At 40.2% G+C, this 25,087-nt stretch overlaps 1 protein-coding gene across 2 annotated transcripts in view; it reads right to left on the bottom strand.

Annotated features, from left to right (window-relative positions):
- The window catches only part of Eml4 (EMAP like 4), a 117,200-nt gene that overhangs the window by 21,730 nt on the left and 70,383 nt on the right, over positions 1-25,087 (bottom strand). The window contains exons 6-18 of one of the 2 annotated variants that reach the window (XM_052186475.1): positions 25,042-25,067; positions 24,812-24,844; positions 15,635-15,758; positions 14,214-14,363; positions 11,551-11,620; positions 10,137-10,247; positions 7,729-7,824; positions 6,907-7,041; positions 6,611-6,746; positions 4,376-4,527; positions 3,045-3,170; positions 2,832-2,963; positions 1,940-2,007 (exon numbers count right to left, since the gene is read on the bottom strand). In XM_052186475.1, coding sequence (XP_052042435.1) covers positions 1,940-2,007; positions 2,832-2,963; positions 3,045-3,170; positions 4,376-4,527; positions 6,611-6,746; positions 6,907-7,041; positions 7,729-7,824; positions 10,137-10,247; positions 11,551-11,620; positions 14,214-14,363; positions 15,635-15,758; positions 24,812-24,844; positions 25,042-25,067 — 1,359 coding nt within the window. The remainder of the gene's footprint in view (positions 1-1,939; positions 2,008-2,831; positions 2,964-3,044; positions 3,171-4,375; positions 4,528-6,610; positions 6,747-6,906; positions 7,042-7,728; positions 7,825-10,136; positions 10,248-11,550; positions 11,621-14,213; positions 14,364-15,634; positions 15,759-24,811; positions 24,845-25,041; positions 25,068-25,087) is intronic. The other variant, XM_052186476.1, reaches the window with a different exon arrangement.

Genomic DNA, 25,087 nt, shown 5'->3' with positions numbered 1-25,087 from the left:
ATTTATTTTTTAATTTTAATTTTTCCAATTTGCCTGAGTGTGGGATTCATATGCTGATGCACTGTGTGTCACTGAGACAGGATCTCTCTCACTGGACCCAGGGACTTGTGGGCTCTGTTATTCTTGCTAGCCAGTTTTGTTCCACTTCTAGTGCTGGGCTTATAGGCTGGTCGCCATGCCTGCCTAACTCCAGTCATGACCTTACGTATCAAAAGCACCACCTTCTGAGCCCCTTCCCCAGCCTGGCAAATGATTTTTAATAGGAAGTCAATGAAGTTGCTAAAAGTATATGGTTTTCCTACAGATGTGCTGCAACACTGGGAGCTCCCGCCCTTGTCACTGCATGATTGTATTCACAGAAGTTGCAACTGTGGCCAGGATCTCAGGTCTTACTGAAAGTTCTAGACAAGGAAATTTTCTACAAAACTTGTGCTTTCGCACTGTATTTATGACAACTCACTCTGGCGTGTATACAGTAGCCCAAAGCTTCTATTTGGAAGGAATGTACCATCACTATGACGCGCTATGTGGCTTAAAGGATCTAGTGGACTTTGGATGTAACAGCCACCAGGGATGGGAACTCTTCAGTTATAGGTTAAGTTGACTTGTAAGCCTAGTCCCAAACAAGAGATACACCATCCTTTATGATGACGACGTTCGTGTGTGGAGGTAGTAGAGATGAGGGTGATCACATCTCATGTAGCTTTGAACTTGCTATTATATAGCCAAGGCTGATGCTGAAGCCCTGATCCTCCTTCATCCCACAAATGCTAGGATCACAGCCATGTACCATCATGCCTGTTATGACTTTAAGTTTTTTTAATGACCATACACACATTTTAGAGCTAGAATTAATCTGAAGTCTCTATATAAATGCATCTCTTTTCCTTTAGAAAAATATGCATCCATGATAGCATCTTTTGGATAAAGTGTTTATGGATCTTGCGTTTTAAAATGAACCTCTAGATACAAAAATAGGAATGTTGGGGCAAGAGAGACAGTCCCATGGTGAAGAGTTTATGTTATTTTTCTAGAAGATCCAAGTTGATTCCTAGAGCCAATGCTGGGTAGTTAGGACAGGCTCAAAAGCTACCTAGAGGAGAAAGACACCAGGGAGAGAAGCAGAGGACTCAGGCTCAGCACTATCAAACTCCTCCAGGAAAAGGCTCTGCATGCACCCCTAGCACCACTAGTGCACACTGGACTCTGTGGCCATCACCAACATACTCACTACTTGGCCACACGATGCAGAGTCTATACATGGACAGACACACGGCTTGAGACCTATCCAGTTACCTCTATGGCCCTGCACCATTTGGACATGTTTTATAGCAAACTAGTTCCTAAGCCTAAATGTGACTTAAAATTGAAGTGAGTAATCTGAATGGCAAAAGTAGTAGCTTTTCAGTTCCATACAGTAAAGTAGGTGTTTACAGACCAAAGGAAAAATAAAAACAAATGGAGTATCCATGGCTCCGAGGCAGGGAAGCAGGTGTGGAGTTTGTGAGAGCTCTAACGGACCTCACAGCCACACAGATGTTAGAAAATAGTTTCAGTGTTTTTCAACCGCATCACTTTATTTTTTTTTTACGTTTATTTAATGTGTGTATGTGTAGGTGCACGTGTCATGGCTGCATGTGGAACTGAGCTGTCAGGGTTGGTGGAAAGCACCTCACGTGCCAAGCATTCTCCTAGCTCACCCACCAGAGCAACTAAAGACAAGAACACAAAGGAGCGCCCTGTGTGTCTGACGCCTGTATTCAAATAGTATGGCTTGAGGATGGTCAAACCCTCTAGCCTTAGGCTTCATTTAGAGCTCAGGAAAGGGTGACTGGCCAAGCACACACTAGAGTAGTAAGTGTGCTCGAGATGACATGATTTTCCCAATGACTAAAATATCCTGCCATTTCAGGTCACTCTGCTCACTTACAGACCCTACCTGCCTGAATGTGTTCCGATGGCCACCACAGTACCGCTGGGATGAAAGTCTGCACAGTGTCCTGGTTCCTAGAAGAGAAAAGGACAACCATTGGGGTATAGGATAAAGGCTCCTAGGTTTAAGGGAATTCTGAAAACAAACAAACAAACAAACAAACAAAACTTTCAAAATTACTTGTTTCAAATAAGAAATTCCGGTCAGCTTTACTGTAAACCAATGAGAAAGGCTACCTGGACAGAATGGGCAAAGGAACTGACTGGCGAGGGGCAAGAAGCGATGGATCCCACTTGTGGCCAGAGACCCGAACAATTCAGGTAACACCAAATATGGTAAGACATTCACAAAGAACTCAGACATTTCTTTCAGGGTAGGAAGAAGTAGTATCTCTGGGCTGTGGTGGCGCACGCCTATAATCCCAGCACTCTGGAAGGTAGAGGCAGGCAGATTTCTGAGTTTGAGGCCAGCCTGGTCTACAGAATGAGCTCCAGGACAGCCAGGGTTACACAGAGAAACCCTGTCTCGAAAAAGCCAAATCCAAAAAAAAAAAAAAAAAAAAGGTAGTATCTGTACAGTAGTGAGAAAATTCAAGGTTACCCACAAAGACGATGGTACAGTCTGATACAGCATTTACTGAATCTAACTGTAACACCACAAAAGCTGAAGTATTTCATAATTAATGTTCCACAAATATACAAAATCTTTATAAGTCTACAACTGAAACTGAGAGGAAAGCATCCGACTATCTTGGTTCTTAATGTGGATTCACACTGGAACGGAGAGCAGACATTTCCCTCTTGCGCTCAGCCCTTTACCTAACTATAAGCACACATCTAGATCAGTGCTTCATTGAGTGCCGGTGGGAGGAGTCTGCCCGGGGAAGCCTTGCACTCACATCCACAAGCCTGGTCCACTCCAGCCTGTGTGCCACTGAGTTCCACATGCACACCTGCCTGTCCTGAGCACACGTCAGGAGCAAGTCTTTGAAGGGATGTGTTGCGAGGCCCCAGAGTTCATCTGTATGACCCTGGAAACAAAAAACCTCCTGTGAGAATCAAAGCACATTGTCAAGAAATAATGTAGAAATCGTTGGCATCACACAGCTTACCTGTACTTCTATTTGGAAGCCATCATTAAATGTTCCCCGTAAAATAAAGTTTCGTGAAGTGCCTACTAAGAACTGTTCTGCCTTTCCCTCTGCAACTGCTCTAATTGTGCCATACTGATCAGGAACCTGGAACAAAGGAATGTGTGAAGTTACCATACACAGTGACATGCAATAATTAGTGCCTGAATTGTGCTATCCTCACAGCTGTCTGCAGTTAGAGGGTAATAAAGACAGACTCTAAACCTGAAACGTGGTGGTCTCATCAGATTGTAATTTAATGTTCAATTACATTTTATTACACAGAAGTTATAATGTATTATTATCAACATTCTTTGCCACATTTATCCTAGTTATCTTTGTAGAACAGGGTCTCCCACATGCTATTCAAGCTTATCAGTAATCTAACTTGCAACCCACTTCAGTAAAATTTAAATTTGTATTCTGTATGATCCTGAGAATTATAGAAGTGTGGGGGAGGAAGGAAGTTCTACCTGAGCTCATAAAGAATATGGTCTGGGTTTTGTTTCATGTTCTTTTGGGCAAGTTACTTAGCTTAAGACAATTCATTTATCTATGACATGGGGACAATACATTCATTCTTGATTGTTACAGTGACCAAAAGATAAGAAATTACAGTAAAAAAAAAAACAGCTGACTTTTTAATCTGTAGACTCTGCATTCAAATACAAAATCATCCATGGACTGAAAATACTGGGGTAAAAACCCCTCTGTGAGTATGAGCATGTACAGACCTCCTTGCCCGTCATTAATTAGTTCCTCTACAGTTCAGTAAAACACTTCCATAGCAGTCACACTGTATCAGGTATAGTAAGCAATATAAAGACAATTTAAAGCTTAAGAAATACTTAACTACATTGGATAAGGGACTTCAGAACCTACAGATTCTAGCATCTACAAGAAGACTGGTGACCTCTCCCATATAGATACAAAGGGATGACCGAATTTTAAAGTATTATAAAAGTCATTCACAGGTCTCCTTGTGAGACCCATTTCATTCATACACAATGTAATAAAAGCTCAATGTCCTTTACACTGACAACAGATCCCACAGAATGACTCTGAAATAGTACATTTCTTCCTCACAAAGGGTTGGTTCTAAAATGCCTCTTGTTATAAATATCTGCCTAGCCTGCATCAGACCCTGAGTTCAATTTCTTACATTGCACAATAAAGCCCTCAAACTCCACATATTTTGTTTAGAGCAGAGTCTCTGTGCTTTCCTATGGGGAGGAACCAGAAAAGTTATTTCAAAATGGGACAAAATGTATGAATAGAGTTTTACTTTTTAAAGGTCTCATTTCCAACCTTACCTCAATTTCTCTTTCAAGGTTCAGATCATGATCCCACAAAATGATTTTTCTGTCTTTCCCGCCGCCAGTTAATAGCATCCCATTTCTCATCTGACAAAGTGTAAACACACTGCCATCGTGAGCTTTGATTTGTCTGTTGATCTGATATACTCCTAATATGGTAAGAGAAAAATGAAAACACTAGAAATAGCATGTTTTATTAGACTTTAGTATCTTTCTGGAAAACAGCTTTAGCAGAACTACCAGGTGAATACTCAGAAAGTTCACATTTTCCTAATCAAAAACCTAGTCTCGGCAAGTTACAGAAAACATGGCAGACACAGAGACTTAAGACTGAATATAATCCCTTACATTTATGTCAGTATTTATGCACTCTAAAACTATTTTCTTAAACTGTAAGTTGCTGAACAGCAATTCCTGTCTAGACAACAGGGGATATAAAGTGTATCTCAGCAGCACCTTCAATGTCATCTCTTGGGACAGTTCTATGCAGTATGAGAGTGGGGTCACTAGTCTGCACAGCAAGAACAGAATTATGAGGGTCATCTCCACAAGCCAGTCATCGGGAAAGCTGTAGCCGGGGTCCAAGTCTCCCACCTCAGCGTCCCTGACCTTTGCAAAGCCTCTGAAAGCTCAGTGCATGATACTAATAAACATTAAATTCTTCTTTCTAGCCTGCTGAGAGACAGAAGAAATTACATCATCCAAACTGAGTCCATGTGCGCTAGCAGTCAAGGAAGGCTAACGAGGCAGAAGGCCAGCTAGCCTTTGAGAGATAATGCTTTACAGAATTAGTTACCAGGTTCACAATGGACGCCAGAGCCTTGTTAAACATGTCTAAAGTCAACAAAAGTCTTAGCTCTTGTGGAAAAACTGAAAGAAAAAAGTTTTAAAAACCATTCTTTTTCTAAAATTGTATAGCAATTGTGACTGGATAAGCAGAACATGGCTGTGCCTCGATAACTGAACATTATGTCAAGGAGAAGGGAAGGGATGTCTATCAGGATGGACCTTAGAAACGTGCCAAGTTAAACATGCCCGTTTTCGTCAGGCACAGGAGAGCACACCTATAACCCTAGGAGGACGGTATGGGCTGTGCAGTGAGTTCTAGACCAGCCTGGGCTATGTAGTGAAAAGTGTTAGAAACATGTCAGAAAACCTTGTCAAACATGTATGACCTTCCCAGAATGATAGATGTCAGAAAAGAGAAAGCAAAATGAAAGAACTGTTTCATCAGGATAAAAACCTCCACAGTGTGAGTGACTCAGTTCCACTCACTGCCTTTCAAGCTGGAATGTGTCACAAAGCCCAAATAGTAACTAAGTTAAAAAATAAAAATTCTGTGTTGCACATTTAAGCATATTCCAAGTTTCTTTTACAGACTATAAATAAAACATTACAGTTGAAAAATCTTTCTCTTATAAACCTATAATTCTGTCAGCCTAATTTAGGTTAAACATTTGAAATACTTTCTGTGAAAAATTACTATCTTTGAGTTTAAAAACTTTGTCTAGGTTTACTTATATGGCCAAGTCTACTCAAGTTTAATAGCAAGTTCCTCCATTCATCTCATCACTAATAGAAAGTCTCCACAAAAAGCAGGTTACCTTGCCTGTCAAGTGAAGACATCTACAAGGCCCTGTCTACTCAAACACAGGCCCAAGTGTTGGGAGATGGATGCTAGCACTAGATCATGGTCTTACCACCTAGGTAAAGGGCCCATGCAGGTGATGTGGTGAGCAGGTCAAATGGCTGGACTTCTGAGTTCTAGAAAGGAGTCTGACAAAGATTTAGGAGTGATAAACATTTTAAAAACATCTTCTCTGTGTGTACCTGCTTTGTGCCTTGCCAATGTGTGGAAAAATGCCAAGGCCTACCAGTAGGGTGGGGAAGGGGGGCTGCAGGTAGGAAGGGAAAGGAGGGGACAGAACTAAGGTTTGCTCATTTTCTCCTTCCTAAAGGCATGACCAGATACGGGAGAATACCAGGCCAGGAGAGTGAAACCTTATATATTTTAAATTAGGATGTATCTCTAAGTGTGTTCTCCTCATATTAACCTTCTGGAGGGAAGAGTGCTATATGATCACATGTAGATTATATATGCATAGTGAATAATTTCCTTAGAAAGGCTCTTTCTGGAGCGCTCCTGTTACTCTAGTGTAACTCTCTCCTGGTCGGGAAGGGTGGGAAGCAACAGCACACGCGAGAATCATGCAGTGTTCAATAAGCCGATACCTTTAGGGCCTTTCCCAGGTGGGGGATCCACCGTGGTTTTGCTCCAGATAAGCATGACTCCACCTGAGTCTCCAGTGAGAACATCTCCATTCCCCAAGAATGCCAAACATTGAACGAATTTTGGTTTTTCATATTTCTACAATAAAACGAGAATTTTTAGTTTTCTCTTTGGCGTGGTGATTTTATGCTTACCCTCCAATAAAAGTTTTTACACACACACACACACACACACACACACACACACACACACACACACACACACACATCTAATGATGTTACAGTATTTTGATCCTTACCCCAAAAATTCCCTGTTTTCTTGTTAGTGAATTGCCACTCCAGGTCCAGAAAAAAATATGAGATTTACCACATGTTATTATTGTATTTGCATCTGTTGGATGGAATTCTACAGCCAAAACAACTTCGTTTGTTGTCTATGGGGGGAAAAAAAGTAATGGTTTTAAAAGGATGTATATTCTTATTATAACTAAAATCCAATTAGAGTTCCTTATAAAGTCAGGGAAAATAGTTTAGGAAATTTGCCTTTTCTCCGAAGACTTATTTTCCTAAAAAAAATTTTAAGAGAATTGTAAGATTAAGATTACAGGCGTGCTCCACCATGCCAGGCTTTCAGTTAGTCTTTAAAGGAAAGTTTCACCCGTAAGAATATGTTTCATTGGTGGTGGCGCACGCCTGTAATCCCAGCACTCTGGGAGGCAGAGGCAGGCAGATTTCTTAGTTCAAGGCTAGCTTGGTCTACAGAGTGAGTTCAGGACAGCCAGGGCTATACAGAGAAACCCTGTCTCGGGGGTGGGGTAGGGTGGGTGGGGGGAAGACTGACTGAAAATCCCAATTACTGAAATAGTAGCAGCTAGGCAGAGTGCTCAGTTTAATTAGGGACTGCACTCAGTGTTTTCTGAAATACGAACTGTTCCATGCCAGCTCTTATGGTTTATCTAACTGTACTGTTACTGTCACAGGATATGATAAATTAAAAAAAAAACCTGATAAATATGAACTGTGCACTTACTCTTATAACCTGGATAGGCATATATTATAAATCCAAATATCTATCAAACAATGAACTTTAAAATACAATATCCAAAGTTTATTTGATTTACCTTTATTTCTGCTACTTTTGATTTTTTCTGCCAGTCCCATACAGTGAGCATATGTTCATTGGAGTCATCAATTACACATAAATGAGTACCTGAATCCTAAATAAGTAAATTTGAAGAAAAAAGATGCCATTATTAAAACTAATAGTGAGAAAGTTGTTAAACTCCTTCTTTGAGACACAACTGATTGTAGAATTTATAAATGCTGTGCTGTTTTAGTAATACAGAAACACGTTAGCTTTCTTCCTATGTCCAGCTCTGCTCTGGAGCAGACTCCTGCCAGCCAGCGAGTCCCTGGCTGTCACCTAGCAACAGCCCCCCACCTCTCCTAGTCCTTTCGCTGTCTTATGCTTCCTTCTTGCTGCTAGAAAATACTTAAGGCATTTCTCCTTGCAGGAGTTGCACAGGAATATATGTAATTCCATGTACTTCAGTCTGATGAACTTTGAACAGTTTGATGAAATTTGCTAAAATTAAATGATACTTTAAGTTCACTGACTACAGCTTTTGTAACATACTTGGTTTATATTAACATGAATAAACGAGATAGATGAAAATAAATATTTTTCTGAAACCACCTTCATTCCCACGGATTATGTAAGTTTAAGAGAGGGAACTATGGATAATGTCAAACGATCTATTTCTAGTAGCATCAGTGGACCCTGTCTCAGACATCTTTGGAACCAAGTGACGCTCTAGTAAAGCTGGGGGCAGTACTTGCCTCTCTCTACCTCTCTCAACTGAAATGGTCATCAGAACTAAGGGCAGCTGCAGAGTGCGGACAACAGAAGCCAGCCTGAGGACTCAGCACCGCACAGCCCCAGGCCCCTGCCCCTGCCACCATGTTCTGCCATGGCCCCTCCCCTTCTCTTGGCTTGTCAGGCCCTTGTCATTCGGTGCCTGCAAACTAGCAAAGCTGTTAAACAAACCTAGATTTTGCGCTTCAGAAATATCTCTTTTTTTCATGATCTACAAAACTCTTATAAGTCAGAATATAGCAACTGACAGGTAAGAACTGAAGAGATAATAGGAACAGCTAAACATATTTTTGAAGTGTAAAATGAAATCCACTTGAAAATTTAATACGGATTTCTTACATACTTCTTAAATATAATCACAAATCTAAGAAAAAGTAGTCTTGCCAGGCAGTGGTGGTGCACGCCTATAATCCCAGCACTTGGGAGGCAGAGGCAGAGGCAGGCAGATTTCTGAGTTTGAGGCCAGCCTGGTCTACAGAGTGAGTTCCAGGACAGCTAGGGCTACAGAGAGAAACTCTGTCTTGAAAAACAAAAACAAAAACAAAAAAAGAAAAGAAAAAGAAAAACTAGTCTTTTCGATGAGCAACATCTTACTTTCCTCTCATATAAACCCAAAAAGCTGAAAGGGCATTGCTACACACAATTTTTAAAAAAGATTTTTTATTTTGTTTTTTGCCTGCGTGTATGTGTGTGCACCACATGAATGTCTGGTACTTGCTGAGGCCAAAAGAGGGCGTCAGATCTGCTGGAACTGGAGTTAGATGGTTGTGAGCCATCGTGTGGATCTTGGGAACTGAACCCAGATCCTCTGTAAGAGTAACAAGTGACCTCAACCATGAAGCTAGTTCTTCAGATCACTATGCACCATCATCGGTTCAGAACTAAAAGAGTTCATCATCTTCAGGAAATACAAAGATCTGATTAGTACCTTTCTCTTGTGGAACATCAGAAAAGATTATTTTATAGAAGTGAAATGTCATGACTGAATTCCCTAGTAAGATGAACATCTCCTATGAGACAAACTGAAATTAAGTCATGTCTTACTGCTTATTTCAATTTCCTCCACTATGCTGGCAATGTGTGGCGCTTTGAGTATGGCCCCCCCAGACTCTGAGTTGAATGCCTAGTTATCAGGGAGTGGCACTATTTGAAAGGATTAGGAGGTGTGGCCTTACTGGAGGGAGTGTCACTGGGGGCAGGTTTGAGGTTTTAGAAGCCCATGGCAAGTCCAAGTTTTTCTCAGCTGCCTGTGGAAGCAGAGGTAGAAACTCTCAGATACCATGTCTGCATGCCTCCATGTCATCATGATAATGGATTAAACCTCTGAAACTGTAAGCATGCCCTAATTACACGTCTTCTTATATAAGTTGTTGTGGTCATGGTGTCTCTCTAACAACTCCATGACAGCAACAGAACATTGACTAAGAGAGACAAATTAAATATACCTAAATGTAATATTATTTTGATCCTAAATCATATCCTAAATCCTAAATCAAATTTAATACTTTAATCAAATTACAATACTAGTTATTTAACAATTGCTATCTTGAAAATAACTTGCATCTCATTTTTGGATGGATAAACAATCCCATACATTTACAAAACAAACTCAGGCTTAGATTGCTTACTTTAAAAAAAGTAATTGCGACTTACTGCTTTTGAAAAATCCAGGCATCCGACACCACGCTCAAAAGTCCCAAGTCCAATCACATGCAGTGTGGTAAGACTTACTGAATCCCACACCCTGACGTGGGGTTGTAGAGGCTGCAAAACACAAGACAAGTCTAGCACACCCAGGTGAGCGCAGACAGGTACAGAACCACCTCACAGCATGGGGTCTGTAACCACTGCCAACAGCTACAGGCCCTATTTATTGTTGGCTTGTTTTTTTTTTTTTTTTTTTTTTGGAGACAGAGTCTCACTATTATGTAGCTCTATCTATCCTGGAACTTACTATGTAGACCAGGCTGGCCTCAAATTCATAGATATTTACCTGCTTATGTCTCCTGAATGCTGGAACCAAAAGTGTGCACCACCATGCCCAGTCAAATTTCCCACTTTAGCAAGATAAAAACTAAAAAATTCAGACATGCCTCCAAAGAATATACTTTTTAAAATATTTACTATTATTTTATATGAATGCTCTGTCTTCGCACACACCAGAAGAGGGAATCAGATCCCATTATGGATGGTTGTGACATGTAGGTATGCTGGGAATTGAACTCAGGACCCCTGGAAGAGCAGTCAACTGAATAGGTATTATTTTCCCCTCATTCTATGAAAATAAGGACATGTGATCATACAACAAATAATTTGCATATTTAATGTTTCACACATGATTAAATATATGCCATATACAAAATCATTTAACCCTCATAATCTGTGCTCTTTGGAGATAAGTAAACCAAGATATAGAGACTGTAACCAGCTTTTACAGGCACTAAAAGGTAGATTTAGAACCCTAACTGTAATGTGCTCTTATTAGCCACCTTAATTAGCTAGTGTAATAGCTAATATTTTGCTATTTTTGAGACAGGATCATAAAATTTTATCCAGGCTGATCTGATAGTCCTCCTGCCTGAGGCACCAAGAAGCAGGTATTCAGGTATGGGTGACCATCCATCCCCGATACTTCACTTTTATAGTATACTATCTTTATTCTTAACATAATGTACTTTTTAAAAAATGAATGATCTGCTTAGTAAGTTCTATGGAAAAAACCCTTAAAAGAATATGGAGCTAGGAGGGATCTTCAAAGCCTTTTAAAGTAAAATTCACCTGCAGCTTTTCTTTGTAGAAACTGAACCCAAAGAATGCACAGGTGCTTGTCATCATCAATACTCACTGTTGACCTCAGTCATGAGATGTCTCATAAAACAATTTAGTGAAACCACACAGTAACTGAAACTCTAAGTGTATCTAAGTGGCATCCTACTACGTAAACTCTGAGCCTCCCGCCCCCGCTAATTCTAGAGCGCCTGTCCTCTAACTTCAGGGAGAGAAAAGGAGCTGGCTAAAGGCAGGTGGTCCTCTGACAGGAGGGCAGACACACGAGCTGGCTGCTTACCCTTCCATCCTTGTCCACTCCGGCTATCTGTCCAGTTGCGATCCTGATCTTGTCAGGATGTATAGCAAGGCTAAAAAGTAGTATTTATCATAACTTTAAACACAGAAACATGTGAAACAGCATAAAGGCACCTTTGTATCAACATTTTTTAATCAAATAATTTTCAGTCTTAAAACCACACCTAACCTATTTATTTTTTATTAGTAAATTAAGCAAGCTTCTAATTTTCTTTCTTATTAATGTTAATAAATTAATGAAATACTGAATTCATAGAAAAAAAATCATAATTTAGTAGAGTAAGAATGGAAACCAATTTCATTTGTTCAAATTATCTTTTTAGTCCATGTACTTAGGAAAACATCTTTACATGATGTTATGAAGTACAGTATGGTCCAGTGTAATTTTCATCTATTCAAATTTGAGTATACTTCATCCTACACAATCTTATACATCTGCTAACTTAACAATTCTTTAGTATTTCAGGCATTTCTACTTTGCTACAAACAAAAAGCAGCAGTAAACATCTTCCAAACATCTTACTGTACAAAAAAAAAAAAAGCAGCAGTAAACATCTTACTGACCTATAACTATTTCTTAATGTTAAGCTTTTGTAAATCTAACCCAGGGCACCAAATTCTAAAAATTAACAAAAAGCAGCAGTAAACATCTTCCAAACATCTTACTGTACAAAAAACAAAAAGCAGCAGTAAACATCTTACTGACCTATAACTATTTCTTAATGTTAAGCTTTTGTAAATCTAACCCAGGGCACCAAATTCTAAATGAAACAGAAAATACTGTACCAACTGCACTCTTACCATGGTGCACACATCCCGGACCACAACCCCGTGTGTGCATTCCTGTGCAGGTGTGCACGTCTACCCGTGGAGGCTAGGCGACAATGCTGGGTGTCTTTCCTTATCACTCGCCACCTCACTTAATATTTGCAATTACAATTCTCATCATTTATTTATTTGTGTGCAAGCCCATGAATATGTGTGGTAAGTGCACGCCAGCCTGTGGAGGTCAGAGAACAACCTGTGGGAGTTGGTTTTCTCCTCCCCTGTAGGTTCTAGGGATTGAGCCCAGCTTGTCAGTTTGGCTCCATTGTTGGGCCATCCTATAATAAAGGAGTCAGCTCAAATGGAAAGACTTTTTGTTCTTGCTATATACTAAATTTGTCACAAGATAAAAATGTTTCAAATTTCTATAAATTTTCCATGAAGAATTGTATCTTCTGAAATGTTTCAACAATCTGGCATAAATAATATATGGTTTTCATTTCTAAAGAGGCTAGTGTTTACCAATACTTCTCTTATACTGTCCTAAATAATTTATATCCTGAATCAAGATTTAAACAAAACAAAACAAAACAAAACACCAAAAACATCTAAGGGTCAGAGGGATGGCTTGGTAGTTAAGAGCACTGTGGCCGCTTACAACAGTCTCTAGTTCTGAGGGATTTAACACCCTTACACATGCATGCATACAGTCAAAACACCAATGCACATAAAATAAAAATAATTCATCACTAAGAAAACCCTCTAACACATTGACATTTTTGCTGTAATTAACACTACTTTCTTTTCAAACAAAAATTTTAAATTCTAATTTCTGTACTAGGTGATACAAACATCTCTTTCCTACCTGCACCAACTGGAAGAACTTCTCTAACTTTCCCTTAACCTTGGCTTCTGACACTGTTTAAAGGTAACTGTGATAACTTTTCACAGGAAACTGCAAGACTTTACACATGTGGAAGCCAAAACAATATTTTGCACGACTTTCTTTGCTCACAGGAATGAGAACACACTTGCCTGTCTACCACGTGCAGGCTGCAGGGCTCCCAAATTCCTGTGCCTGCTCTTCCCTTCATTTCTACAGCAGGGCGTCGCCAGGCTGACCTCCACACTCTGACCTCCACACACACTATAACTGGCACCCAGCTGAGACAGACATGCTTCTCTTACCCTTGTAACTTTACATGGATTCTGTATATATAATATTGCAAATATAAATGTATTTCACCTTTTCTGAAGGCTAGTACTATGTATCATCTATGTACTATCCTAGCATTTATATATAAGAGAAATTCTTATTTGTCAGAACAGTATAAAGAAGCTAAGCTTTTAAATGCAAGAAAACAATGGATTCTAGTAACATATGACTGAATTATCTAAAGAGTAGTAACACTGACTAAACCCCAAGCCTAAGCATCTAAAGTGAGCTCTAGCTCTGCTCTTACAGTCTGAGGCCACACTGGATACTTAAGAGTCCCATTTAGGTTTTGATTTCTCTCCTTCTAAAAGGAAACATAAAACTCATCACATAGAATAAACCCTTAACAAATACTAAGTAAATGTACGAAAAACTACTTCCAGAAATCCATAGCATCCAGTCTGCTTTACATGGGTCCCATACAACAGACTGGGTGGAAAGGGATGAAGACCAGAAGCAACAGGGTAGATTAACTGAGAGGTGGAGGTGGCATTCTATGGCTATTGATACCACACCACTTTGAAGAATGTTCATGACTTTTTACTTTAAATATATAGTGCACAGAATACCCATAACATTATTACTTATAGTCTTAGCTTCCAATGGGGAATGTTCAGGGCGATGAGGCCAGGCAAGCACAGAGCTGGCATTGTGTTGATACTCACCACTTCACACAGTCTGTATGACCCAGGTAGTGCCGCTGAGTCCTCTCCTCATAATTAAACAGGACCACCACTGAAGCGATGAAATAAACGATCTCTCCCGTGGGAAGCAAGTACACATTGGCTCGACAGTCCTTTCCTCGATAACCATATCTTGAATGAAAAGTCAAGGCTTTAAAGCAAACATTCAAGGTGTTTTAGAGGCCATCGAGGCATAAAGGAGAGAAAACTGGACTAGAGCCAGGACACTCACATTTCCCTCTCCTGCCCAGACCTAAGTCTTATACTGTAACCTGTCTTAATGTCCATATTCCTTGGACAAACATACTCTTGAGTTCCTAGCATGTACCAAGCACAGTGCTAAACACAGGGCTCTGAACAAATCAGAAGTGAGCCTGTGTGGCAGTGTGCTTGGAGGAAGTGTACAAGAAGACATGACTTACAAAGCACCAAGTGGGACCTAAGAAGGCTCATCCAGGAAATACCAAGTACACTGGGCCTAAAATGAGAAATGAGGGATAGCTACGCTCTGTTTGCTGTACAGAACAGCAATAAAAACCTGTGCTAGATTCCAGGACTGCTCAACTTCTCCAGGCTAACTTAATTTTGTTCAATGTAAGGAATTTAAAGATTGTGGGGGAGAAAAGTACAGAACAGAGAATAAGGTCACACAGCTAGTCTGCATTTTCACTGAGTTTTTAGCATCCCACATGAGACTTTCCAGGTGGAATCAGGAAAGCTCAGTAGTAAACTACTGTGTGTATCTGAGCCTGGCAGAGAAGTAGTAAATTTCAGAATTACAATCATCCTTGACAAGTTGAGCTCTTAAGATGATTTGAAGTAAGTGGTGGTACACATGGGAAGCTAAGGCAGGAAGACTCTTGTGAAATGCGGCCACCCTAGGCTACATAGTGAGTACAAGGCTGCATAGGGAGACGTGGCGAGACCCCATGTCTCAATACAAAACAACCAACCAAAAAAAAAGAGAAAATTCACCATTTCTGATACATCATTTCATACGTTATAAATTGTCAAGTCCGTATAAATTCTTACAGTAGCTCTGAGGCTGGTTTAGTTAACCCTTTCTAAAACAATGTTAAGGCTCACAGGGCAAGTACAGAGCCACCCTCGGCCGGCCACTGTCCTTCCAGTTCCAGTCTGGAACCATCCCTGGGCATTGCTGCTGCTGACTGGACCTTACGGGAGCTGCTGTCCTGTCTGTACTACTTCTGATGATTTTAAATTGCTATTAGCAAAATATCCAACACATTTTAGAGAGCCCGTCTCCTTTTTAATTTCTCAAGTGCTTCTTAAGTTTGTTATGGTTTATTCCTGGTTTAAGGACAAGTTGATTCATTAGATAGGCAAATTTTTATTAAACTAGGACAAAGCAAATAGGTATGTTTCATATCTGTGAAGGATACGCCCACTCCAGTTTGAGCTTCTCAGGAGGCAGTTCTGTTCTGATGTCATCATAGTTGTCAACATCCGAAGGAATGAACATTGTAATTGGCCGACCTCGCATAAACATTTTAATATATTCTCCTTCTGTTGAAACATAAGACAAAGATTAAACCACATATATTTCCTATATAATTGTAGGAAAGTAGATTACTGATACAATGAAAACATGACAAGAGTTGCTGTTAAAGTTTTCCAATGCATGTTTTTTTTTTTTAACATATTATGGAGCATTTGTAGGAAACAAAGTGACACTATTAATATCTGGTCCAAAAGAATGGAAGCAAAAATCAAAACAAACAACAAAGCTGTGACCATTTGTTTAGTTGGGAAATAACTGTGTTCATCCAAATTTAATTTACTTGTCTACGTATTTCTACAAGAAGCTAAAAAAGCTCAGGTAAAATATGCAAACCTTCATGACTAAGGATTCTTAACTTGCAAGGGAGAGAAAAATTAGACAGACAACAATCATGTCTATCACACTACTTAATCACCCTAAACAACAAGACCTTGTAAATTAAAGAACTTCTGCATAAGAAAGCAATTGACAAAGTAAAAACAAATTATGGAACAGGAGACATATCTGCAAATCATGTATATAATAAGGTGGCTAATCTCTAAACATATAATGAATGCCAGTTCAATAGTAAAACAAACCAAGACAACCTTACCCCTTACTTAAATGTATTTTTAAATGGGTAAGTACTTTGAAAATGCTTAAAAAAAAAAAAAAAAAAAAAAAGGACAGGGCAGGGCGGGCAGGAGAGATGCACTGAAGGCTACTCTTCCAGAGGTACTGAGTTCAATTCCCAGCAACCAAATGTCGGCTCACAACCATCTGCAATGGGATCTGATGCCCTTTTCTGGTGTGTCTGAAGAGAAGACAGCTACCATGTACATACACATAAAATAATCTTTAAAAAATAAAAAGACATAAAAATAGTCAACAAACAATTTGAAAAAACATGCAACATTAATAGTAACTCAAGGAAATATGAAAACCACACTGCATATCATTTCAGACCTGTTAGAATGATTAACAAAAACAAACAAAGCAGCTGGGCGTGGTGGCGCACGCCTGTGATCCCAGCACTTGGGAGGCAGAAGCAGGTGGATTTTGGAGTTCAAGGCCAGCCTGGTCTACAGAGTAAGTTCCAGGACAGCCAGGGCTACACAGAGAAACCCTGTCTTGAAAATACCAAATCCAAAAAACAAAACCAAAAAAAACCCCCCAAAACAAAAACAAAACCAAACCAAACCCCAAACAAACAATGCAAAGACCAAAGATGGAAAAGAGGGCAACTATATATGCTGCAATGGAAATGCAGGGCTGAGGCTCTTCAGAGAAATACAATCACTGTGTCATCTGGCAATCCTACTACTGGATACTTTCCAAAAGAAAGTAAGCCAAGACCATGGACAGATATCATCGTTAACTCTCACGCTCACAGCACCAGCTACTGCTTGATCCATAACAACAGTCACACCCATGAATGGGAGGCATGATAGAAAACTAGGGGTTACAGGAAATGAGTAACACAGCTTCAGCCATGAAAGTGGAATGAAAGCTTAAGTCTACCACACAACATCACACTAGCCAATATTAACTAAACTGCAAGATTTTAGACAGCAGATCTCATGTCAGGTGTTCATACCAAAACTCAAAAACCACCATCTTGGACCACATGAGAAAAAGACTCACACACTTCTTCAAGTTAAGGTGGCAAGAAGCAAGAGGAGGCAAGCGCTATGCAGGGACATTTCTCACCTCACAACTGTGCCTTCAATCAGCCTCCTATAAACAACCAAATTCAACTATAACACAAACTGTTTGTTTGTTTTTGAGACAGGGTTTCTCTGGGTAGCCCTGGCTGTCCTGAAACTCAGAAATCTGCCTACCTCTGCCTCCCAAGTACTGGGATTAAAGGCGTGTGACACCACCGCTGGGCTACAACAGGTGTTCTTAACCACCAAGCCATCTCTCCAGCTCTGACCAATACTATGAAAATAAAGATATTTTAAAATTCAACAAACCAGGCTGGGTGGCATATACCTTTAATCCCAACACTCAGGAGGAAAAGGCAGCTTGGTCTACAGAGAATTTCAGGCCAACCGGTTTAGACCTTGTCTTTAAAAAACACAAAGAAGAGAAAAAGTTCAACAAAATAGTGCTATGTATAAGACATTTTTTAATGTGTGTGTGTGTATGTGTAGCCTCTAAGCAGTGGTGAATGACTTTAAACCCAGCAGTCTAATAATCTAAGTTTATAAATCTAAATCTTTGGGTTTAAAAAAAAAGTCCTAGTTACAGTGCCTACCAAATATGATGCACTTAACACCAATTAGGATAAAACCTGGGTTTGAAAATTTGACTAGTATTAAAATGCTATATTTTCACCTGCTTTGTTCTATTAGGAAAATTTCCTAAAGTCTTAGTGTGTGTGTGTGTGTGTGTGTGTGTGGTGGGGGAGATATACACATAATGATAACACAAAAGACGTGGTCCTGGTCCTACCAATTTAGGAACTTACCTGAGAGTTACAGATACATAGATAAGGAAACTTGGATGTTAATTAAAGAAAAAAATAAACCAACTTACAATTAATCCCTTTTGACTGCAAGCCACCCCTGATTTGCTTTACTCTTTTTTTTTTTATAACTGTCATAAAATTACTTGAAAGCATCATACACAGGTTACTTACGTATTTTGGATTTTTACTGCCCCCCAAAGGCTTTCTTTTTGAAAGGTTTGACATTTTTCTAAAGTCTTAGTGTGTGTCTGTAGGTGTGTTAGGGGAGATATATACACATAATGATAACACAAAAGCACTTAGAAACAGTGCTTGGAGTAATAGCGCCACAGTGAGCTTCTGCTGCACGAAGGAGGGACCGAGGAGGGATGCAGCTGCAAAGCCTGCATCTCTCCAGCTCTGTTTTCCTAATTAACTAGGGCAGGAAAAGGAACACAAGGTTCTGGGGGACTACAGAAACCTGGGTGCACATGAAACTCTGATTCAGCAGGACTAACAAACAGGCTCTAACTTTCATGCTTTGTGTTTTGCTTTGGGGTTTTGTGAAATTAGGTTTCATCTTACAGAAGGCTGTTCTTGAACTCTAGTCATATTCCCGCCTCGGCCTCTCCACTGCTGGGATTACAGGTGTGAGCCCCCACACCTGGCTCTGGCCTTGTCACTGCTGGGATTACAGGAGCGAGCCCCCCCCCCCCAACCTGGCTCTCATGTCTTATTTCTTAAAAAAATAAAATAAAAAAACCATTTGGATAAAATCCAACAAAATGTGAAGATATGATAAATTTGGGTCAAATTATAGTATTTACATACATTTTTAGAAAGAAAAAAATATTTCACAACCTTTAAACATTTAAATGTGTTACTAAAGGGGGAAAATTAGTATTTTTGGTAAAGCTATTCCTTGGTGCGCCAATGGGTGAGTAGCTTAGAGAAACAGCAGCTAAATTTCCGTGTAACTTTAGACACTGTAGAATTGTCGTGTTTTAAATCTGCTGTGATACAGGGAACTATGCTCCTACGCCTCATGCTGCATTATTCACTTGCCCTTGATCTGAGTGAGGCATCTGGTGAGGAAGAATAAACACGTATGTTACAAATGTAATGGTGAACAAATACAACACTGTGGTCAGTGATCTACCTGTTCTGTCTTACCATGCTAAAGTCCCGCATTTCACTCATTTTCTTTGGACTGCTTAAATGTTACTGTATCAGAAATGCCTTCCCTACCACATACATAACAGCAACCTGTCCTTACTCTTTCCAAACATGTATCATCTCATAACACAGGAATTGGTTATATTCTGTCTATATCACATATGTGTAGCATACTGTTTGTTACTAAATTCCACATGGTTCAGACATAGTAATTATGTGCTTAGTACAGTGTCTGGCAAGGAAAGGAAATACTCAAATTTTTGTTAAACAAACAACTAAGTATATAAAAATAGCTGATAAAGGAACAATTCATAAGCTTTTTAGATCTATAAGAGTCATTAGAATCTCAAGATTATTTATGGCTTAATTTTTCTTTTCCCCATTCAATAACTGTTTATATTGGTTATTTAAAGTTTATTTGAGGGGTAATGAGAAGGCTCAGCAGATAAAGGTGTTTGTTGTACAAGCATGAAGAACAGGGTGCCCATCACTAGCACCATGCCAATCAGGGCAAGCGTGGTGACCTGCCGGGAATCCCATAGCTCAGATGGCAGACAGGTGATCCCTGGAGCAAGTTAGCCACCTACACCAGCTGTACTGGCCAGCTCTTAGTCCTAATAACAGCTCATGCACTGGAGGAAGACCTCGGCAGTCAAACTTCTGGTATCCATATGGCATGCAGAACATACATGCGTGCCCACAGGCATGTGAACAAACATGAAAAAAAGAAATGTTTGAGAGCGACCATTTAGCTAAATACAATTCCTGTAGGCTTTTGAGTAACATTGGCTTCTCAACCGGTCCTTTCTTCAACTACACAGATCTCTTCCCAGTCAAGGCGTTAGTCACTGAAGTTGGCAATATGATCAGACAATTAACAAGTAAGTGTGTGCTAACTTCAACCATCACTGGTAGGAGAGCGAGTGCTCTGACTACCAGGTGGATCAGGAAAGTAGATGTTAAATGCTCTCACTGTGAATGTAACTGCAGTGATGCATTTATTCATTCCACAATGTGCATACACTTCAAGTAATCTGCACAATACATATGTACACATCATTTTAAAAGTTAATGAAAAAAGAACACAGATTTGAAACATTTAAGTCAGAAAAATGGTAGTTATTCAGTTTTAAGAAACAGCTAATGATGTGAGACATTCAGTTACTGCTCCAGAAATGAGGACATGGGACACTTATATTTTTGATATTAATGCATATACAGGGTCGTTCAAGCAGACAACACTTGATGTCACGGGCAAAGCCCTAAGTTTGGTTCACAACATCTCATAAAACAAAAGCCAGGCATGATGGCACACACCTTCAATCTCAGCACTTAGGAAACAGAAGTAGCAAGGCAGAGCTATGAAGGTGGGACCAGCCTGGTCTACAGAGCAAATTCCAGGCCATGGTGAGACCTTACCTCGAAAACAGACTCAATCAATAACTATTGTAAGGATAAGCTTATCTATCAGCTGCACTCGTTTCATCTCTGTCAGACATCGTTTTCTCTAGCAGGTAATCTTAGAAAGCTGCTTATTGTATAAACTGATACCATGGCTGCCCCATGGTATGCTTAAGGGAAAGGTTTTCCCTGTACATATGAGAGAAAGAATAGCCAGGGGCATCGCAGGAGAGAGAGAGGAGGAGAGGGAGAGGGAGAGGGAGAAGGAGAAGGAGAGGGAGAGGGAGAGGGAAGAGGGTGGAGGGAAGAGAGAGGGAGGGGGGAGAGAAGAGAGAAGGGGAGGGAGAGGGAGGGGGAGAGGGAAATAGAAAGGGAGGGAGGAGGAGGGAGAGAGAAAGGGAGGGAGGGGGAGGGAGAGGGGGGGAGAGGGAGATAGAGAGGGAGGGAGGGGGAGAGGGAGAGAGATAGAGAGGGAGGGAGGGAAAAAGAGGGAGGGAGGGGGAGACGGAGGGAGGGAGGGAGGGAGGGAGGGAGGGAGGGAGGGAGGGAGGGAGGGAAGGAGGAAGACTGGACACCGCCAGCAGACTGGACATGGCCCAGGCGGTCTGTGACAGGGGAGCCTAGCAGGGGACAGAAGGCAGAGAGAGCACGGTGAGAGGTGAGAGAGGCAGGAACAGAGAGTGAGAGAGGGCACAGTGAAGATTCAAGGGTTGTGAGGACAATGAGTAATGGGGAGGAGATCTAGGATGCTAGCTAGCACGGACATTGTCACCAATGTGTCCTCTGATATTCCGACAGGCACCACAGCCAGCTAGATGTCCCTTCTGCTGGAACTAAGGGAAATGAGCCCCGCTGGCAGGTGGGAACTAGCTTCCCAAGTTCCCGAGGAAGGCTGGCTTTCCTCTAACCACCAGCAATCCCCCCGTACGCCGTCCAGGTTGAGCTCATTGGACTGTCTTTTGGAGTTTGAGGAAGTGGGAGTTTCCTTTGGACCTCACACAGTCTCCCAGTGAGTTTAAAACATGTTCTTCAGGGTTAGAAATGAAGCTCAATGCATGCAGGGCTGTAGTCTACATTAGAGAATGTGCAGTGTTTGTCTAGCATGCGAGGCCTCGGGTTTAATTCTCAGTACCACAGTAGCACACAACAAACCATAGCCACAGCTAGTTTTTAGTAAGTTACAAACTGAAGCACTGTACCAAAACCTAGCCGCTACATCTAATAACAAACGTCCTGCAGGACACTTAACTCTACCTGCGAGGCACTTTACCTCTGCTGTGACAGTAACAAAATCTAGAGCCAGCAAGGAGCAAGGTGGTGCTGAGCGCCCAGCCAGCAGGCGCCCCTCGCCCCTGCTCCCATGCCTGACCTCAGTGCCTCTCCTGCCACCCGCTCCCACCAGGACGCCTGCGCCCATGTCTGGCTATGGTTCAGAGCAGAGCTCGCAGCTTCCCAAGCTTTCCTTCTCTTACTCTGCTATGCTTGAAGGCAGAAGACTTTGGACAGATTTTTCTGCTATTGTTTACCTACACGTATCAAATGTAAATAGATTTCTTCCCATGTCAAAGCAGATGGGTTAGAACCAGTAATGCTTGTCATCAGTCAAAATAAAATAAACAGCAATTTTAAAAGAATGTCCAAAACTGAATTTAGCATTAATAAATAAAATATTAGAAAATATGTTATAATATGCCATGCAAATGAAAACCAAACTTTAAAAATGTATTTAGATCTTACAGCAAACACAGACAATGTTTTCTTTTTATTTTATACATTTGATTACAGGGCTTTTAAACACACACACACACACACACACACAGCAAATTAGCACACAAAAACAAAGACTCGGGGAAGTGAAATGATAAGCTCCCGTCAGTCTCTAGACGCCAGACAGCATGAGTCTAGCGATCCACTGTACACCGTATGTGGGCTAACACGTCCAGGGGAATTACTCCAGCTCTGTCACACACATTTGTGCCTCTCTCTCCGTGGTGGTCTTTTGGGAGAGGGCACACATCAGCTCTCCAGAGCTGGTCTCCACGACGCTCGCTGCCTATTGCCCACACTCCACACCTGGTCAACAAGTTAGAATCTATCAGCTTCTTTTTCCAAAACTGTGGGACGGAACTATGACTGAACAAGAGTGCTGATGGGGTGGGTGGGGTAGAAGGGAAGACTCAAAGGGTAAGAGCACCCACGCATCTCAAGTTCCTGAGTCCAAATCCTAACACCTACATGGCAACTCACAACTGTCTGATGCCATCTTCTGGTGTGTAGACATACATGTAGACAAAGTACTCAGACAAAATACATACATAAATAAATCTTATTTATAATAAAATATATTTATTTTTAATAAATTTATAAATTAAAATTCTTGACAGGTGCACTCTAGTGACTATTCTCCATAAAGAATAATCTAAAGGACAAAGAAATTTACTCAAATTGTATAATTAATGCTCAGTGCAGTCAACATTTGATGACACCAATTCCCATCCTTGAGTTAATTGTTTTTTAAAGTAAATGAGACAGGGTTTCTTTGTATAATAGAGCCCTGGTTATCTCAGACTCGCTCTGTGGACCAGCCTGACCTCGAACTCAGAGATCCACTTGTCCCTTAAATCTCAAATGATGGGATTAAAGGTGCACACCACCACGCCTGCCTTAAAATCCTTAAAACAATGCTCAACGGCTTTTCTCCTTTCTCTGCTTCGTCCCAAGCACCTGGCTGCTGCTCCTCCACACTGCTCCCGTGCACACAATGGCTTTATTTCATTGGCATGCCTGAATGACTTAAGACTGTGCCAATACAAACCACTCTTACAGACTAATGTTAAGTCCTGCTTCCAGACACACTGCAGACAGACAGCCCTTTCTCAATTACCCTATGAGGACGCTGTTAGATTTGAGTGCTTCTTGAGAACACTTACTAACAGCTCATCTCTGGCACAGGCTTCTTAGTTTTAAGGACTTTTGTATGTGGTGTTCCACCCTCAGGAGTTAGGTGATGGAAGCTTGGCTGTGGTTAGTATGCTTAGGTCAGAACACTATTCAAGGACACTGTCATTAGGCCTAGGGCATGAGGCTACCAAATGAAGAGTTTAGACAAGAGACTCTTCACACTCACTGCTCTTCCTATGATCAGCGCCTCTATTTAACAAAGTTCAGCTAGAGTCAAAACGTATTTGTAAATAAATTCAGCATTTTCCTTGCGTATGTCAGCATTATGTAATCTACACTACTGCACTACAAAAAGTTCAGATCTAACTAAATATCATCACATTTCAACTTATTTATAATTGGTATAACAATTTATGACCTAAAGATTATAGCCAATAAGTATATTTTTCTTACTAGAATGAAAGAAAGTAAAAATCCACAGAAATTAAGTTAAATTGCTAACAAAAAATTTAAGCACATTTTAGCTAATTAATAGTCCAGATAACAAAGATAGTTATGACAAAAGAGATGAGCTGCAAAATCATAAACAGAAAAGGCAAGGTTTTGTTTAAAAGAGCATGCTTCAATTAAATTTTCAAGTAATCTGAGAATGTAAAACTGATATATAAAACTTTACTTTGCAATTAAATATACATATACAGAGTTATTCTATTTTGGTCAGAACAAGGAGACAACAAGTAGCCAGAAACAACAATTAATAAAAGGGAAAAATTTAAGAGGAAATGCTTTGCTTGCCTCATTATATTATATGACTCTTTTCAGCAAGAAATAAATGATTATTTGCAACCAAGTTGGCAAGACAGGAAACTGAGTTAAAACTTATCAATCTTTTAAATGGCTTTTCTAAGTATAGTTTTTGGAAGAAATACATTTTTTAATTTCTTATGCTGTTATATTTATTTTTACTATTTACCTTAATTGTTCAGCTCTCACAGATAATAGGTTATCTTTTTTAAAGCAGTTAACTTACTAGTTCAAATTACCACAGTATTTCCTTTCTTAAGAGGAAAGTCAGAGTCGAAATTCCAAAAAGCCAAATAAGAGATGAGACAAGGCCAGCTCAGGACGGCCCACGGAGCTTATCCTTACCTTGGCTGTTTTTTTCCCGGGTTGACATTTTTGCTGGTTGAGACAAAAATGACATATCTTACAATAATAACCGAGCATTTTCTTAAATGACTATAGTAATATGTCTCTTTGATTACTATGAATTAATAAATTATACTGAATAAAATTAAGTCATATTCTTATGAGTCAACGATAGTTAAACTGATGTTTAAAAACAAAGCAAGTATTTTTAAAAAGAAATCTTAATTTACCTTGATTGACGATGACATCTTTATGTCTAAAAAAGAATACAAAGAA

The sequence above is a fragment of the Apodemus sylvaticus genome, chromosome 6 (genome assembly GCF_947179515.1).
Source record: "Apodemus sylvaticus chromosome 6, mApoSyl1.1, whole genome shotgun sequence".
In the NCBI taxonomy this organism is placed as follows: domain Eukaryota; kingdom Metazoa; phylum Chordata; class Mammalia; order Rodentia; family Muridae; genus Apodemus; species Apodemus sylvaticus.
Note: the sequence above shows the minus strand (reverse complement) of the source record. Positions and strands in the feature narration are given on the sequence as shown.